At 37.9% G+C, this 20,253-nt stretch overlaps 1 protein-coding gene across 3 annotated transcripts in view; it reads right to left on the bottom strand.

Moving 5' to 3' along the window:
- The window catches only part of LOC106881407 (uncharacterized), a 41,011-nt gene that overhangs the window by 5,723 nt on the left and 15,035 nt on the right, over positions 1 to 20,253 (bottom strand). For 2 of the 3 annotated variants that reach the window (XM_089363602.1, XM_089363603.1), the window contains 11 exons: positions 18,523 to 18,706; positions 17,942 to 18,035; positions 17,708 to 17,806; positions 17,521 to 17,611; positions 16,335 to 16,671; positions 14,644 to 14,743; positions 12,211 to 12,341; positions 11,355 to 11,480; positions 10,799 to 10,851; positions 10,558 to 10,662; positions 1,448 to 1,631 (listed from right to left, as the gene is read on the bottom strand). In XM_089363602.1, coding sequence (XP_089219728.1) covers positions 1,448 to 1,631; positions 10,558 to 10,662; positions 10,799 to 10,851; positions 11,355 to 11,480; positions 12,211 to 12,341; positions 14,644 to 14,743; positions 16,335 to 16,671; positions 17,521 to 17,611; positions 17,708 to 17,806; positions 17,942 to 18,035; positions 18,523 to 18,706 — 1,504 coding nt within the window. The remainder of the gene's footprint in view (positions 1 to 1,447; positions 1,632 to 10,557; positions 10,663 to 10,798; positions 10,852 to 11,354; positions 11,481 to 12,210; positions 12,342 to 14,643; positions 14,744 to 16,334; positions 16,672 to 17,520; positions 17,612 to 17,707; positions 17,807 to 17,941; positions 18,036 to 18,522; positions 18,707 to 20,253) is intronic. The other variant, XM_089363604.1, reaches the window with a different exon arrangement.

Genomic DNA, 20,253 nt, shown 5'->3' with positions numbered 1-20,253 from the left:
AAATTGTTCATTGCTTGGAAAATATTTTTCAAGTTTAATAAACTTTAATATATACTCAATGCATGAAGTGTCATCGTTGGGCCGAAGACCTAATGAAGAGCCCTCCATAGGAGCTTGCTTAAAAGCCGCCCAACAGGCGGCTTTTCAGCTATTCAAGTATATGCACACAACACTCTCACGAACATGCACCAACCTTGAGTTTACCTCCGCAACCCCCTTCTCACGAGATGGGAACGTGAATAACCGCTGCTGTATATTATTCCTCAAATTTCGACACTGCAAAGGAAATTTTTAATGCATTAAAGAGTGAAGAATCTTCTTCTACACGTATTGTCCAATATTTGATTCGTAACTCCGGTGTTCATGGCGATCTGTTCTTTATTGTTGCACATTGTTGATTGGGAGACTCAAAAGACGATCTGTTGATCAGGAGAGTCAAATTTATTGTAAAATACCTAAAATCCCAATCTCCATGAATTTTACAATGTGTGTGTGTGGTGGTGGAGGATGCGCCCAAACAGTCTGAAGTTGCGGCCAAAACAGGCAATAAATGTGTGTATAGTTGCAAAAGAACCATTTGACGGTTTGTGTGACGGAGGACTTTGGTTGTGGGAAGCATTCAGATAGATATAGCAAGGAAGATAACTGAGTGACTTTGTGTTAGCCTAATTGTAATTCAGATAACTAACTGGTGCCTACAGTTTAATATGGTTGGCAAATTATTCGCTTTCTGCTCTGCCCAGAATGTTGGTTTGGGCGGCATGAAAAAGCTAAGACAAGTTTTGCACATTAAAGTCCCCAAAGGATTCATTTTCTTGTTTCAAAGTTTCAACTACATATTGTTTAGTTGTAAGCAAGGAATTAGGTTCTTTATAAGTGAAAAAAAATCACCTTTTAAGATAAATTTTGGGTTTAGGATGAAGCCTAGACAGTATAGATATGTCAGAGTAAAACATTACAAATTTGGGTTTCAAAGAGAAATGAGACGTCCGGTTTGCGAGTTACTAGAATGTCGAAAATGAAGCAAAATATCTATAGATAATGATATGAATAATGTTAACTATGGATAATAGTACAGAAGTAGAGCATTTCTGTCTTTTCAAAAATAAACTTCATTCCATCAATACTTAGTAATATGGACTAGAGCATCGAGAATCAATGCCTTGCTCAAGGTGACTGTCTGAAGCTCCTTGGAGCAAAAAGAACCGTTGACTTTTAGAATGAGAATAACCTTATCCAGAAAAACAAAACTCAACAATACACAAATTAATCTATACACACACACACGCACACACACACACAAACACGTACACACACACACACACACGCACACACACACACACGCACGCACACACACACAAACACGTACACACACACACACACACAAACACACACACACACACACACACCAATTTTAAAAACCATAAAACGAAGAAAAATGTCCTACCCAAATTCTGATGATACCATCTTCGGCGGCTGTAATCCATTTGTTAATGAAGGGATTCCATTTACATGCCACAACATCACCTCCGTGTCCCTGGAGTGTATTCTGTAGAAACATTTGGTCAGTTCTGGTGGAGAATTTTCGGATATAGGCCATACTGTCACAAGATCCGTAGATGAATTCTTGTCTAGCAAAAAGCCATATTGTTGGTATTTAATTAGTTTCAGTCGATATTTGTTATCATAAATCTATTTCATAATTTTTTGTAAAATCTACAATTAAGAGCCCTCTCTACTCGCTGGCGGTACCTACCCACCACCACTACCCATTTTCCTTTATTCAAAAATTCTTATCGCTCCTTAAAATTATGGCTTTTAAGTGTTGATTTCTCAGCCCAAGAATTACAGCGTGATGTGCTGCTTGACTGGTCCCCCCTCTCCCTCTCTCTCTCTCTCTCTCTCTTTATATATATATATGATGATGATGATGATGATCTTTTCTCCCGCCATGCCTCTGTCTACCCCTCCATCCTCTCTCTCCCCCTTCGTAGTTTTTCCTTTAAGGTCTTCAGGTTCTGGCTATATATAAATGAGAAACCCATTCTAAATTATCTAGCTGACGTACTACGACGAAATACCCAAGATGCAGATAAGATAGAGATTTTTATTTATTTACGGCCTCAAACATCTCAATACCTTGCGCTTTCTTGTTTCTCTCCATGAAATTCAATTGAATTCAGTTGTTGTCTTAAATTCATGCTTATTCATTTTCTAAGCTTCCTAAATTCATGCTACGTTATATTCTAATCACCCAGAATTCATTGCTCTTTTAAAAAATTACGATTTATGCATTGTTGTCTCTCAAATATTTAAAATCTACAATTAAGAGCCCTCTCTACTCGCTGGCGGTACCTACCCACCACCACTACCCATTTTCCTTTATTCAAAAATTCTTATCGCTCCTTAAAATTATGGCTTTTAAGTGTTGATTTCTCAGCCCAAGAATTACAGCGTGATGTGCTGCTTGACTGGTCCCCCCTCTCCCTCTCTCTCTCTCTCTCTCTCTTTATATATATATATGATGATGATGATGATGATCTTTTCTCCCGCCATGCCTCTGTCTACCCCTCCATCCTCTCTCTCCCCCTTCGTAGTTTTTCCTTTAAGGTCTTCAGGTTCTGGCTATATATAAATGAGAAACCCATTCTAAATTATCTAGCTGACGTACTACGACGAAATACCCAAGATGCAGATAAGATAGAGATTTTTATTTATTTACGGCCTCAAACATCTCAATACCTTGCGCTTTCTTGTTTCTCTCCATGAAATTCAATTGAATTCAGTTGTTGTCTTAAATTCATGCTTATTCATTTTCTAAGCTTCCTAAATTCATGCTACGTTATATTCTAATCACCCAGAATTCATTGCTCTTTTAAAAAAATTACGATTTATGCATTGTTGTCTCTCAAATATTTAAAATCTACAATTAAGAGCCCTCTCTACTCGCTGGCGGTACCTACCCACCACCACTACCCATTTTCCTTTATTCAAAAATTCTTATCGCTCCTTAAAATTATGGCTTTTAAGTGTTGATTTCTCAGCCCAAGAATTACAGCGTGATGTGCTGCTTGACTGGTCCCCCCTCTCCCTCTCTCTCTCTCTCTCTCTCTTTATATATATATATGATGATGATGATGATGATCTTTTCTCCCGCCATGCCTCTGTCTACCCCTCCATCCTCTCTCTCCCCCTTCGTAGTTTTTCCTTTAAGGTCTTCAGGTTCTGGCTATATATAAATGAGAAACCCATTCTAAATTATCTAGCTGACGTACTACGACGAAATACCCAAGATGCAGATAAGATAGAGATTTTTATTTATTTACGGCCTCAAACATCTCAATACCTTGCGCTTTCTTGTTTCTCTCCATGAAATTCAATTGAATTCAGTTGTTGTCTTAAATTCATGCTTATTCATTTTCTAAGCTTCCTAAATTCATGCTACGTTATATTCTAATCACCCAGAATTCATTGCTCTTTTAAAAAAATTACGATTTATGCATTGTTGTCTCTCAAATATTTAAAATCTACAATTAAGAGCCCTCTCTACTCGCTGGCGGTACCTACCCACCACCACTACCCATTTTCCTTTATTCAAAAATTCTTATCGCTCCTTAAAATTATGGCTTTTAAGTGTTGATTTCTCAGCCCAAGAATTACAGCGTGATGTGCTGCTTGACTGGTCCCCCCTCTCCCTCTCTCTCTCTCTCTCTCTCTCTTTATATATATATATGATGATGATGATGATGATCTTTTCTCCCGCCATGCCTCTGTCTACCCCTCCATCCTCTCTCTCCCCCTTCGTAGTTTTTCCTTTAAGGTCTTCAGGTTCTGGCTATATATAAATGAGAAACCCATTCTAAATTATCTAGCTGACGTACTACGACGAAATACCCAAGATGCAGATAAGATAGAGATTTTTATTTATTTACGGCCTCAAACATCTCAATACCTTGCGCTTTCTTGTTTCTCTCCATGAAATTCAATTGAATTCAGTTGTTGTCTTAAATTCATGCTTATTCATTTTCTAAGCTTCCTAAATTCATGCTACGTTATATTCTAATCACCCAGAATTCATTGCTCTTTTAAAAAAATTACGATTTATGCATTGTTGTCTCTCAAATATTTAAAATCTACAATTAAGAGCCCTCTCTACTCGCTGGCGGTACCTACCCACCACCACTACCCATTTTCCTTTATTCAAAAATTCTTATCGCTCCTTAAAATTATGGCTTTTAAGTGTTGATTTCTCAGCCCAAGAATTACAGCGTGATGTGCTGCTTGACTGGTCCCCCCTCTCCCTCTCTCTCTCTCTCTCTCTCTTTATATATATATATGATGATGATGATGATGATCTTTTCTCCCGCCATGCCTCTGTCTACCCCTCCATCCTCTCTCTCCCCCTTCGTAGTTTTTCCTTTAAGGTCTTCAGGTTCTGGCTATATATAAATGAGAAACCCATTCTAAATTATCTAGCTGACGTACTACGACGAAATACCCAAGATGCAGATAAGATAGAGATTTTTATTTATTTACGGCCTCAAACATCTCAATACCTTGCGCTTTCTTGTTTCTCTCCATGAAATTCAATTGAATTCAGTTGTTGTCTTAAATTCATGCTTATTCATTTTCTAAGCTTCCTAAATTCATGCTACGTTATATTCTAATCACCCAGAATTCATTGCTCTTTTAAAAAAATTACGATTTATGCATTGTTGTCTCTCAAATATTTAAAATCTACAATTAAGAGCCCTCTCTACTCGCTGGCGGTAACCCGCCCTCCCACCCCCTCCACCGGAAGTTCATTCGTCTGTCATTCCTCTGTCATCCCACCCCCTCCACCGGAAGTTTCATTCCTCTGTCATCCCACCCCCTCCACCGGAAGTTCATTCCTCTGCCATCCCACCCCCTCCACCGGAAGTTCATTCCTCTGTCATCCCACCCCCTCCACCGGAAGTTCATTCCTCTGCCACCCCCCCTCCACCGGAAGTTCATTCCTCTGTCATCCCACCCCTCCACCGGAAGTTCATTCCTCTGTCACCCCACCCCCTCCACCGGAAGTTCATTCCTCTGTCATCGCACCCCCTCCACCGGAAGTTCATTCCTCTGCCATCCCACCCCCTCCACCGGAAGTTCATTTCTCTGTCATCCCGCCCCCTCCACCGGAAGTTCATTCCTCTGTCATCCCACCCCCTCCACCGGAAGTTCATTCCTCTGTCATCCCACCCCTCCACCGGAAGTTCATTCCTCTGTCATCCCACCCCCTCCACCGGAAGTTCATTCCTCTGTCATCCCACCCCTCCACCGGAAGTTCATTCCTCTGTCATCCCACCCCCTCCACCGGAAGTTCATTCCTCTGTCATCCCACCCCCTCCACCGGAAGTTCATTCCTCTGTCATCCCGCCCCCTCCACCGGAAGTTCATCCCTTTGTCATCCTGTCAACCTCGGCTGTCTCCCGGAACCCATCTAGTGGCCTTGGCCATCCTCTCCCCTACCTTTGGGTAGCGCATTAAGGTTGAGAAATGTTTGCAGGTTGTAGGTAATGTTTTGCTTATGAATTCTTCCAATTGCAAGTTTTCTTTTCAGGTACACGACACTGCTTTTCCTCTTCCCAGGCTACAGGCCCACACCCCCAACACCCATACTGTTAGGATTGGCACTCTCAACGTCGGCACGCTGAAAGGTAGATCTGGTGAAATTGTTGAGATGCTTGAACGGAGATGCGTAGATATGTGCTGCATCCAGGAAGTAAGATGGAGAGGAGGTTCTGCAAGGTTCCTCACAGGCAAAGAACACAGGTACAAGATTTTCTGGGCAGGGAACACTGACGGGGTCGGGGGCGTAGGAATACTTCTAGCGGAGAAATGGGTGGATAAGGTAATCGAGGTCGTTAGAGTAAGTGACAGAGTACTTAAGATCAGACTAGTGCTTCATCATAGATTAGCTACTGTCATCTCAGCCTATGCACCTCAACCTGGGCTACCAGATGGTCTGAAAGACCAATTCTATGACACCCTCTTGCAAACTACCTCGTCGACGAGTGACAGGGACCTTCTCTTTGTGGCTGGAGACTTCAACGGTCATGTCGGACGTCGTGCTGGGGGCTTCCATGGCATACATGGAGGCTATGGCTTCGGTTCCCGCAACGAGGAGGGAACCAGACTGCTGGAGTTCTGTGATGCAACCAATCTTATAGTCTGCAATACCAACTTCAGGAAACCTGCCAGTCACCTAGTCACCTACCGCTCCGGCAGACACTCTAGCCAAATCGACTACATCCTCGCCAGAAATAGGGAAAGAGGGCGGCTTATAAATGCCAAAACCTACCCTGGCGAAGAATGTACCCCACAACATAGATTAGTAGTTAGCGACTTTGGGATCAAGGCAAAATGGGTGCCCAGAATTAGACAGGCTTGGAGAAGAAGGGTGTGGAAGCTTAAAGACCCTGCAAACGGACAGAGACTTAGAGACAAGTTACTTGAAGCATTTAACGAAATAGAAGGGGATATAGCATCATACAACGTGGAAGACAATTGGAGATTTCTGCGGGACAACCTGTTGAAAGCCACCGACCAGATTTGTGGGTGGTGTAAGGTCCCCTCCCAACCCAGAGTAACGTGGTGGTGGAACAAGGAGGTAGACAGGGCTATTAGACAAAAGAAACAAGCTTGGAAGGACTGGAAGAACGGTGGTAGCAGGGAATTGTACCAATGTGCCAGAAGGGAGGCTAGGCGACAGGTTTATTTAGCCAGAGGGGAAGCAGATAAGGAAAGATTTGCCAATGTTCTGCGCCGTGAGGACCAAAGACTCGAGGTATTTCGGGTTGCAAGACAGTGTAGGAGAGAGAATAGTGATGTTGTAGGAGAGAAATGTGTTCGCATGGATGATGGTACGCTTGCATTAAATGAGGATGCAAAGAAAGAGGTCTGGAGATGCCACTACGATAGATTGCTTAATAAAGAGAATGAATGGGAGAAAGAGAGCCTGCCTTATGTCGACCCAATAGAGGGACCAGCTATCCGAGTTGATAGTACCAGGGTAGATAAAGCAATTAAGAGTATGAAGACCGGGAAAGCCCCCGGCCCATCAGGAATCACTGCAGAGATGCTCAAAATATCTGGCAGTGTTGGCTATAGCCTAGTCACCCGTATTACGAACCAGGTGATACACGAAGGAGTCATACCCTATGACTGGTGTAGCAGCATCATAGTCAACTGCTACAAAGGTAAAGGGGACGCTTTAGATACAAATAATTACAGAGGCATCAAGCTGTTAGATCAGGTTATGAAAGTTACAGAGAGGGTCATAGCCCAACTAATTAGGGAGCGAATCAATTTAGATGAGATGCAGTTTGGGTTCGTGCCAGGTAAAAGCACTACTGATGCCTTATTTCTAGTGAGACAGTTGCAAGAGAAATACCTAGCCAAGGATAAACCTCTGTACCTGGCTTTCGTTGACATGGAGAAAGCCTTTGACAGGGTCCCCCGATCCCTTATCTGGTGGTCAATGAGGAAACTTGGGATAGAAGAATGGCTAGTGAGAGCTGTGCGAGCCATGTACAGAGATGCGGCCAGTAAGGTGAGGGTTGGAAATGAGTACAGCAATGAATTCCGGGTAGAGGTAGGGGTCCACCAAGGTTCCGTCCTCAGCCCCCTATTATTTACCATAGTCCTCCAGGCAATCACAGAGGAGTTCAAGACAGGTTGCCCCTGGGAGCTCCTCTATGCTGATGACCTTGCCCTAATTGCGGAGTCACTATCAGAACTAGAGGAGAAGTTTCAGGTGTGGAAGCAAGGTCTAGAATTGAAGGGCCTTAGAGTCAACCTAGCTAAAACCAAAATCCTAATAAGTAGGAAGGTAGATAAAACACAAACCCCTTCAGGTAGATGGCCCTGCTCAGTATGTAGAAAAGGAGTAGGTAGTAACTCTATAAGATGTACCCGGTGCAAGCTATGGACACATAAGAGGTGCAGCAACATCAAAGGCAGGTTAACTAGCAAGTTAGTTTTTGTTTGTGGCAGATGTTCAGGTGCAATAAAGACTGCAAACAAACAGGAAACAACTTCTATCTCATTCCAGGGTGAAAAACTAGAGGTAGTCGATAGCTTCCGCTATCTGGGCGACCAAGTTAGTAGTGGGGGTGGGTGCGCTGAAAGTGTAGCTGCTAGAATAAGAATAGCCTGGGCAAAGTTTAGAGAGCTCTTACCCCTGCTGGCGACAAAGGGACTCTCACTCAGAGTAAAAGGCAGACTGTATGACGCATGCGTACGAACAACCATGCTACATGGCAGTGAAACATGGGCTGTAACTGCTGAGGACATACGTAAGCTCGCAAGGAATGAAGCCAGTATGCTCCGTTGGATGTGTAATGTCAATGTGAATACCCGTCAGAGTGTAAGTATCTTGAGAGAAAAGCTGAACATTAGAAGCATCAGTTGTGGCGTGCAAGAGAGACGATTGCGCTGGTATGGACATGTGGTGAGAATGGAGGAGGATAGCTGCGTGAAAAAGTGCCACACCCTAACAGTTGAGGGAACCCGTGGAAGAGGTAGGCCCAGGAAGACCTGGGCTGAGGTGGTGAGGCAAGACCTTCGTACATTGGGCCTCACCGAGGCGATGACTACGGACCGAGACCTTTGGAAATGGGCTGTGCGTGAGAAGACCCGGCAAGCCAAGTAAGATCGTTGCCAGTGCCCCTGGACTGGTTCTTGTGCGGGTGGCACATGAGATGCACCATTTTGAGCGTGGCCGTTGCCAGTACCGCCTGACTGGCTCCTGTAGGATTTTCGAGCGAGATCGTTGCCAGTGCCCCTGGACTGGCTTGTGCGGGTGGCACATAAAAGACACCATTTCGAGCGTGGCCGTTTTCGTGCGGGTGACACGTAAAAGCACCCACTACACTCTCTGAGTGGTTGGCGTTAGGAAGGGCATCCAGCTGTAGAAACTCTGCCAAATCAGACTGGAGCCTGGTGTTGCCATCCGGTTTCACCAGTCCTCAGTCAAATCGTCCAACCCATGCTAGCATGGAAAGCGGACGTTAAACGATGATGATGATGATGATGATTGAAACACTATTTTATACTTTATATTTTATTGAGTCAATATTTCATAATTTATATTAATATTTTAAGTATATTATTTTATTAATATTTCAAATTAGTTCAAATTTAATATTTGAGATTTAATATTTCATATACAAAATCCTATATTTAAGGCTTTAAATTTATATTTCATTTTCCGAAATTGATATTTCTAATTTAATATTTCATATTTAGTATTTCTAATTTAATATTTCAAATTTAGTATTTCAAATTTGAATATTTCAGTTTTTATTTTACGAATTAATTCTTTATGTCTTATATTTAAAATTTTATATTTGATATGCAACATTTCATATTTACATTGATATTGCTTTGCATTGATACTTTTGGGATTTATGGAACAATATTCTGAAATTAACAACACTGGCAAAAGTAAATTGCCAACATTATCATATGATCGATAACTTTCGAAACAATGTTTCTCAAACATTTTTCTTCCATACCTCACTTTGGTTTTCACAAAAAGTCGTGTAACCTATAATGAACAAATTTAGTACATAGCAGGTATATATGTATATATATATATATATATATATATATATATATATATATATATATATATATATATATATAATATAAATAATATATAAAACATGCATATATCCATACATATATGTACATACCCACATCTATATGTATACATACATGCATATATGGGTACAGGACATAAAAAAAAAAACGTTAATCCTTTCTACTATAGGCACGAGGCCATAAATTTGGGGGGGAGGGGACTAGTCGATTAGATTGACCCAAATATGCAACTGATACTTAATTTATCGACCCCGAACGACCCCGAAAGGATGAAAGGCAAAGTAGACCTCGGCGGTACTCAGAACGTAAAGCCTACGAAATGCCGCAAAGCGTTTCGCCTGACGTTGCTGACGCTTCTGCCAGCCTCGCCGCCTTCGTTTAATAATGATAATGTTATAGAATTGATGTTGGATGCCCACTTTGACCCGTGAATGGTTAAGGAAGGCGAAAAGATAGATAAATACAAGCCTCTCAAGTACGAAAGAGCCTGGATATGGAAAATGAAGAAGATGAAGATAGTACGAATTATTGATGGGTCTTTGGGAACAGTATCAGAAGGAATCAAGGAGAATATAAAGGAAATTGGAATAGAGTGCCCAGTAGAACTGTTACGAAAGGTTTGCCTCCTTGGCATGGCTCCAGAATAATCAGGAAAATATTAGACGGCTGAAAAGAATGGATAGCATGGTACCGTAGGTTGCAAGTAGCAAGCCTGTTCCACATGCAAAACTCCAGGATTTCCAACAAAACGTGTGATAATGAGAAATAATAATACCTCTTCATAGTTAAACGACATGTATGAGAGAGAGAGTTTAATGTCTTCTTCCTTTAGCCCGACAACCTAGTACCTTGTATTACTATGTGTCCTTTCTACGCTTTCATAAGAAATTCTAAAGGAATCAGAAGATCGTGCAACCTACTCACTGGGTTGGAGAATAGTCCATGTCGAGGATGGCACCGTCACATGCTGGTAAGAAATTTTTCCTAGACTTCTTTCTCTTTTCAGAACCTTGGTAAACATCATGCAGTCTGCAAATAAAACAAATATATTCTCGTGCCGGACAATTATCGTTAATTTTAGATGACTGTAGTATGTATGTATGTATGTATGTATGTATGTATGTGTGTGTGTGTGTGTTCGTGAATAATAATGTAATGTACTTACTGTCCAGTTTCTAAGTTCCACAGGCAAAGTTGTTGGTCCCATCCACCACTTACCTACAAAGTTAAAAAATAAAATCGTCAGAGAGAGAGAGAGAAAGAGAGAGAGAGAGAGAGAGAGAGAGATAAAGAGAGAGAGAGAGAGAGAGAAAGAGAGAGAGAGAGAGAGAAAGAGAGAGAGAGAGAGAGAGAGAGAGAAAGAGAGAGAGAAAATAAAATATATAGTTTTACTTGGTTTGTCATAAGATTGTGGCCTGGCTAGGGCGTCACCCCGTAGGCTGGAGCTTTCAATTATAAACATAAACAACACCCCGCTTCTAAACAATTTCCAGTTACCCAGTTTCACTCACAAAACTTGGGTTGATCCAGAAATACAGTAAAATAATTGTAGATTACACAAAGTAAGCTCGAACCCGAGACCTCGTTGTCACGATGAGAAAATCTTAATCATCTAGCCATGTCACGATCACCATAGCAACCATAATACTACAAACGACAACAACTTTAATGCTGTAAACATCAATATACAGCAGTACTAATAACAATCACAAGACACTCACCAAGAAAGTTCCACCATAACCATGGCTCCTGTCCAATACAATGAAACTGGACACTGATATTCTGTGTTTCTTTAAAATGTATAAACAAATGAAGTCCGCGACTCTCTTAGTATTTGTGTGTGTGTCCTGTTGTTAAGATATAAGATATACACATGTTTAATATATTCTGGATGGAGAACTAGAAAGGCGTCTTTCTGTGTGTGTGTGTGTGGGGGGGATATATATATGTGCCGTACTTTGGCTGATGAGAAACAGGCACCTATTTGGCGCTAATTTCGAAACCGGTTCCAAGTTGACTAGTATTGTTTGTACTGACCTGGCAGAGGTAAGACATTTTTAATGTTCACTGGAATTCTTTCCTACCATGCCTGTATTAGATTTGTGAATACTCTGTGGTACAGAAGTATTTCTGACTTATATTTTTAGCGGTGTAGGTGCTCATGTGGTGCCTTCATATATATATATATATATATATATATATATATATATATATATATATATATATATAGCAATGAAGAAATAAGTGATATAGATATCCACATTATACACCTCAACCCATTAGCACTCTGATAGAGCTTCAGGAATATAAAATTAAGGAGGCGAGAAGATAAATTCAAAGGTTGATGATATACAATTCAATCAATCCATATTAACGAAATTCTCCATGGTATACAAAATACATGTATGTATGTATGTTTGTTTGTATGTATGTATGTATGTTTGTATGTATGTATGTATGTATGTTTATAGTCGTAGATACATGCATATGTACATGTACATGCGTTTGGCGATCACACAGACAAAACAAACACATTAAAAAATAAAAAGGGGCTGAAGAAGATAGATCACAACTTACTGCATTCTTGATTTTCAGTAGCTCAGACTGTCTGTCTAAGAGAACCGAGTATTTAGTTTCTGCTATGTTATCTTCCTTGGGATTAATCTTTTGTAGTTTCTCCGCTGCTCTGACATCAAATCCCCAAACATCTACGAATACATGCATAGTTATTTGTATACGATATATTTTCACAACATATATTTTCACAACAAAAACAGGTCGTATAACTGAAGATACATCCGGAAATCCATGAATATCCATAGAGTACATATCAAAATGTAAACAAGAGAGATATAATAGCAGAACCACTTAAAGGGTTTCCAGGCTTTAAACTCAGTCTTATCCGGTGCCGTGAAGAAGTGGTTGTCCATAAGAGTTCTTCTGTCTGCGGATCTACAAATTTGCCTTTTTTTTTCCGTTTTACCTCGGTAATTTTTGGAAGTGTCGCTCTTACATATTGGATCCTTCTGAGATGTTCCTGGCTGGTGTCTTCACAAATTGTTTACGAGGTCAAGCAATCCTTCAGGCTCAATGCAGCTAGTTAGTCCTATTTCAAAACCAGGACGCTAGTCTATGAGAAAACTCGACAAATAACGAGAAGGTTGATGTAAAAAGTGGAACGAGATGGATAAGGGTGAATAAAAAGGAGAAAGCAAGCAAAGAAAGAAAGGCAAGTATTGCGTTTCCTTTGTCCATCGAAATTCTTATTAATCTAGCTGGTGTAGAATAATTCAACTAACAGGAGGCCAAAGTTTGTGAGACAGCTGCTCAATCATTGGAAATGAAACAGCAGGTAAGTTTTTAATCAATTTATTGTTGTACATAGTTCCCGATGAAGAGGAAACTGGACGGGCTATTCAGACAGCCTACTGATCCATGGAGACAATTGTTGTTAGGGGATAGGAACTGACTAGGCACAAAGATAAGTTTAAAGGATATTTTCTAATGTTTTTACTTATGTGTCTAGTTTGTTCTCATGTTACTTTTATAATTATTTTCTTAATTCATCCATTTTCATGGCCAGCTGAATTGTACTTGTGGTTTACGATTCAATGGTGTTTATTTTTATATTAAAAGTGGTATTCTTATGAAATGGTTGTAATAGAATCAACGTGAGATATATATTCTGCGGAATACGGTTTCATTTGGAAAATGTATATTAAAGCTATAGCTTCAATAAAGTCTGTTCAGAGTTGTCTCTCTTAGGTATTTCCCGTTGATAACGGCTAAAGAACTCGAAACATCGATGTCTGGGAATCTTGACAGGAGGCGACGCTGGACAGATATGATGTTTTTACATCTTTTCACTATACGAGAGAATTTTTTTCGCACGGTAACTGCAGTGAATTTGCTTTTAGTAATTGTATGTCACACGTATTTTAACTAACATAAACTTAGTTTATGCCTAAATACTGCTTACCGCTGATATTACGGTAATATACATGTGTGTGTGTGTGTGTGTGTGTGTGTGTGTGTGTGAGTGCGCGTGTATGCGTGTGTGTGCATACATACATTCATACATATATACATACATATATGTATATATGTATGTATTTCAAGTGCTTTTGATAAAACGACTGAAATACCACTTCAAGACTGCCTTTCCAGCAAAACAAAGTAATGGAAAAGTAGTCAATTTTAATTGGTGTATATTATAACATGTATAAAACAAATATGTATTTATGGCAGACATATGTCTCTCTAGTGAAATCTGTTTTTATTCATGAGGTTTTTAGGTATGTGTATAGGATCAAGATATGTATAAATCATATGGTTGCTAATAGAATCGTATCATATAGCTGAAAAAAATAAAATGAGTGAAAAACAAAAACGAAAATGATTGAAAATAGGAATAAAATTTCAGGTTTGCACTTTAAACTTCGTGTACTGATACGGATTTAATACTGAAACCATTATACGTAGATCTGTATGTGCGTGCAAACGCTGGTGAAGATGAATATAGAAAGAAAAAGAGTACTCAATACCGAAAAGTAGATTGTTCTTAAATCATGTATTAATTATAAAAATCATCATTATTGCTTCTATGAATTTTAACCAGGATCTCATGCTGATACTATGGATTTCTTTATAACAAGGAACTTTTGTCGACTTTCCTTTAGTTGAAAGATCTAACTTTGAGCTAATATACAATTGTGTATCCATATTTTCGCAAAATCATTTTTTTTTTGCCTTCAGAAAACATTTTGTTAGATCTGCTCATCTTGCAAGAAGCCCAAATTACTGGTATGACTTCTTGACTGTCATTTACCTAATAATGTGAACGCATGTATGCGTGTGTATGCATGTGTGTGTGTGCATGTGTGTGTATGTGTATGTTGTATGAGTGTATGTGTTTTTGCTGCTATTTCTGACTGATTGCACTGGAAGACTTCTTCATTGGTTCTTTATACATACACATAAAATTAATTAAGAAATAAGTCATTAACTTACATATCTTACCGTCTTCACATCCCATCACTAGAAAGTCGAGAGATTCTACAAAGGTAACTTTCAGAATCCCCACATCGCACTGTGCCTTCCTGAAATCTTTCTAAATAAGATTTGATAAAAACAAAAGTCAAGTTTCGTGTCGATAAGAATAAACTATGTACATACATACATACATACATACATACATACATACTTGAAGCGACAAGTCGCGTATTTGGCGTAGGAGAGAGATTACACGTATATATATATTATATGTATGAATATGTCACACGTATGTGAATTCGTGTGTGGACCATATTTTATTGTGTCTGGGAAGAGTTATTCTGTTTTAATGCCTTATTAACACACTCGCCGGTTTGATTTCCACTCATTTACTTATTTATTTTTTCTAAAGTTTTCGTGGCAACCACTTCAAAAGTCTTCAAACGACTATTGAAAAGGTTGCAAGAAGCTACGAAAATTTTTTTAAAAAATGAGTAAATGAGTGGAAATCGAACCGGTGACTGAGTTAATTAATAAGCTATTAAAACAGAATGACTCTCCCCAGACACAATAATATATATATATATATATATATATATATATATATATATATAAATTAAGGTACTCAGAAATCTGGATGTTTGTACATTTACAGATTTTTATTAATGTCACATATTAAATAAAGCGCTTTTCACCTAGTCGTGTAGGATTTTCAAATTGAAAACCCTACACGACTAGGTGAAAAGCGCTTTATTTAATATGTGACATTAATAAAAATCTGTACATGTACAAACATCCAGATTTCTGAGTACCTTAATTTTTTTCTATATAATTTCTGTACATCACCTCCAAACCTTCAAATATATATATATATATATATATATATATATATATATATATATATATATATATATATATATCAGTAATAAAGATGTACAGGTGTCAATTTATTCTGGCCGTTTCAAGCGGGTCTATTTAATTGATTAATGAAAACATTACATAAATTTGAATGGATAAACCGTTTTTAACAAATTTACATCAATAATGGAAAGCAAAATCTTTACATTGTTTCCTTTTGTTATAACTGTGGTAGAAAGAGTGTAGAATAGCTAGACCTGCATGTAGATAAAGCTAGATATATGGTTCCAAAACATTGGGAATTTAGTAGAAAGCCTGACATTAATTGATTTATGACCATTAACTAGAATACAGTTGAGAACTCTCAATGGATTTAATTGTAAATGAGTGAAAACTGCATATTACATAAAGTCTTTTAAATATAAGTAACTACGTCGTCATTGCTTTTAGATTGACCCCCCCCCCCCCCCCCCACTACTTCCTCTCCTACTCTCTAAATTATAGTAGGCTTAACAAGGTATGCATTATTTTCTAAACTGATTCTACAACAGTTGTAACAAAAGGAAACAATGTAAATATTTTTGTGATATTCATAAGGCGAGAGTGACAATCAAAACTAGAGTATTCAATAAAATAGTAAACTATAATAAATGAGATTATGGTCCGTTAAGGAAAATACGTTGTTACAGTCCGATTATTCGTTAACTATTTACCAGAAATGTGGATACAAAAGAATACAAAGATCTCGTTTTTCGTGATTCCACTACGAGTCATTTATTATTAACAGTACAATTGTATTGAAAAGGATCCCAGCTACTCTAAAAATGATTCGGCATCAAAGAATTACTCACAGGAGTTGATGAGCTGCGAATAGTCTTCTGCAGAGTGCTTCGATGCCTCTTCGGGAGTTTGACTTCAGAACTTTTTCTATCAACGGAACAGTGACTTGACTCCAACTTTCTCTGGTGGCGTTTCATTTCTTTATCCTCACATCCACCATAAACCTCTAAGTTTCCATCACGAGCACCGTCACCTCCAGCACCAGTACCACCAGCTCCACCAGCACCTACAAAAACACTACCAACACCACCACCACGGCCACCTCCTCCTCCATCATCATCATCATCATTACTGTCACCAAATCCTTCTTGTTTATATTTAATATCATCTAAATTGTATTCCTGTTTACTAAAAAATGAATACATCGTGTATAACACATCATAACACATCACTTCATCACAAGAAATAATTTTCTTGTTTAGTCATTTTGTGGGCAGGAAAAAAGAAGAACAGGACAAAATAATAAAAGGAGTTGCATTTTGTGTTCCTCGAGATGAGCAAACAAAATAATATTAGATTTCGTTTTACTTTTACCTCATTTTTTATGTATCCTAACGAAGAAAAACGTGAAAATATATCTCAGTCTGCAAGAGATTCATAGATTAAGAAGAGGAAAGATACTCTACAATTTAAGTAGTTTTTGAGCATCTTGGTTTTTGAAAGGGAGATGCTGTTGATGGCTGTGTGTATACAGTAGCTGCCCCGCACTTCTCTACAAAGAATTGAGGTTAAAACAAAATCTGAAGACCCCGTCGCAGTGGATACCCAACAACTCACTAACCACATAATTTATATAATTTTAGGTACAATCAAATACAATGACTTTGTATTCAGTGATGTTTCTGCAACGCTACTGTTACAGAATTCTCTTCGTATTTGCCAGGAAAGTGAGTACAAATGAATCCAAGAAGTCTTCATTGGTATTTTTTTCTTCTTTAAATTAAAGTTCATTTCATCATTTTGTAGACATCAAGAAATTTAATAAAAGTAAAATAATAATTATTGCATGAATGCCATTCTTCCTGATATTCGTCATGGCGGCAAAAGTATTCTTCCGAAGTTACCCGTCGTATGGCGGGCAACGATGATAACAAAAAATTAACTGAGGAGAATACTAATGTATTATATCAAATATAACTAATTAACCAATTAATTACATCTAATTTAGTGACACTCATTCTATGCAAGAAACCTTACCTGTACACGAAAAAATTCGACTGAGTTCTTTCCCATCGTGTGAAAATTCCTTTGCTGTCTGCTGAGAAATATAGAACGGGTTCCTGCGAAGCTGTGAAAAAGGTACCCAAATATTTATTCTATGATTAGATAGATAGATAGATAGATAGATAGATTGACATACAGGCAGATTAATAGACAAACTTACTGTAACATAAACTTTCTAGGGAGTTCCTGGCCTTCAGCGCCGTGAGACAACCGGAAGAATTGTATTTCCATACAATCAGATGTTTCCTGCTCGTTGAGCCTGGTATAGAAATATACGTCCGATAACGTGAGAGAAAATACAAGAAGACCTAGGGTTCTATTCTATTGATACAGAATCTTAAACATAATTTTTGGGTCATATTGTTACGGTGCAAGAAATTAATTTCATTCTTACCTACAACTTGGTTCAGCTCTGGTAGAAATTTCAAAAGTTGAAGATGATATCTCTCATCATCCTCTTGTTGAAACGTCGCCACACATTCAGTCACCTGTAATATATATATATATATATATATATATATATATATATTCATTTAAGAATATAGATTGGTAAAAGTTTTTATTTTTCATTTCCTTTCGAAATTATCCCAAATTTTTGTGGTATGTAGTCTTTTGCTGCTATTTCTAGCGAGTAGATGTCCTATTATAGGCATCTCTGCATTTTAAATGAATAATACATAGTCTATTGACTGTTTTTTTACTCTCGCTAGACCACTGGTGGTAAATAAAATTTCTAAAATTTTTTTTGCTACCCTATAATTTATTAATATATATATATATATATATATATATATATATATATATATAGTAGTAAGGACTGCAGCAGCATCAACAACAACAATAGTAATAATAATTGCGACAACGATAATGAACAACAACAATAGCATCTACAATAACAGCACGAGTTAAATCACGAGGTGAAAAGAAGCGACAAGTATTGTTGAAGATCAGTTAGGTAAAGCAGGAAACGCTTACATTATCACCTGACTTTGGTTCAAACAAACATGCAGATGGTAAACCAGCTGTAACCCATATTGTCCTGTCTCGTGGGCAGTAGCAAATGCTGGATATTGGGGCCAAGAAGTTGTCTATTTTATGCACTTGGTTACCATCAATGGACCAGATTTTCACTGTTTTATCGAATGAACCAGTAACAATCCTATGAAATGCAACAAAGAAACAAACAAATAATAATGGTTTCAAATTATGGTACGAGGGCAGCAATTTTGAGGGGAGGGGGCTCACTAGATACCATCCATTCTAATAATTTCATTGATCGCGAAAGGCAAGTAGACCTCTGTAAAATTTTAACCCGGAACCTAATGTATCGGAAGAAATTCAGAAATGCATTTTCCCGACGCTCTAGTAATTCTGCCAGCTCGCCTTAATAATAATTAGGAGGAGGAGGAGGAGGAGGAGAAGAAGAAGAAGAAGAAGAAGAGTAGTAGTGGTAGTAGTAGTAGTAGTAGTAGTAGTAGTAGTAGTCTTTTCTACACAGCCGGCAATTTTAGGGGAGAAGATTAGACTACATAGGTAGTTTACTTTATCGATCTGAACTGAAAGGATGAAAGGTATGGTTGAAATTGGTGGGATTTGAATTCAGAAGGCAAAAAGCCATATGAAATACCGCAAGGCATTTTGTCTGCTTTTGTAATGATGAATATATTGATGACAGCAAACTTTAAAGCAATTTTAGATCAAAACTAAATAATTTCTTGTATTCTAGCACAATAACTTAGTACTTTAGAAAAACCCAGATAAGTGAGGTGCAAATATCAGAGGATAAAGCAGTTACAAATCCTAGAAAAGACTACGTTCTAGTTGTTGAAAAGGTTTCCCGAACTGAAATGGTTAATGGAGTTTGTAAAATTTTTCAACAAGACAAAATACCTGATTTGAATTCCTTTTTAAAATCTTGTGTTTCCTCGGGAAACACAAAGAAATTAAATTTTAAATCTCTGAACGTTTAATCTAAAGGCTGGGTTATATCATAAGATATTTATTGATCCACTTTATGTTTGAGCACATTTGTGTAGTACTTTAGTTGTAAAACTACTATTATGAAGATAACTCTCATTATAGCAGCGAGAAGCTCTAAAGAACGTTGTTGCATCTGAAGATAATTAGGATATATATTTAACAACATCAAGGACAGAATTTCTTAGAATAAGGGAGAGAATTCTTAATGATTTAAAATAAAGTTTCATAAAAGTTTTGGTAAATAAAACTATTACTTTCTAAGTTAAAGATACTATCCAGTGAATGATTTAGGACAAGGCTTAGTAATTCTTAAATCTATTTCATTAAACAACTTTTTGAAGTCATTTATAAATGTTTAGTTCGTGACCGTTCATATTGCTTGAGACTATAAAACCATCGTCGCCATAAAAATCTTTTTGCATTGTAGGAAATTTTTTTATTTAATATGTTCAATGTATATATTTCGAAAATTTCACATTGATTCCAATAGAAAAATTAAACAGTTTTGATATTAAACAATGGTTCGTAAAAAAAACCGATATTTCTTTCTTTGCACTGTGATAATAATTTCAGATTCCGTATTCGGTAACTGGTATTCGGGAAACTTAAAATAAAACTCTGAGCAGAAAAAATTTTGATAAAATTCTACACTGTTTAACAGCATAAATTTAAAATGTTTGTCTTTAATAACACTAATCCGTGTCTTTACTGATTTACTATGGAACT

The sequence above is a fragment of the Octopus bimaculoides genome, chromosome 15 (assembly GCF_046866305.1).
Source record: "Octopus bimaculoides isolate indiv1 chromosome 15, ASM4686630v1, whole genome shotgun sequence".
Lineage (NCBI taxonomy): Eukaryota > Metazoa > Mollusca > Cephalopoda > Octopoda > Octopodidae > Octopus > Octopus bimaculoides.
This window is presented reverse-complemented; position numbering and strand designations above follow the sequence as displayed.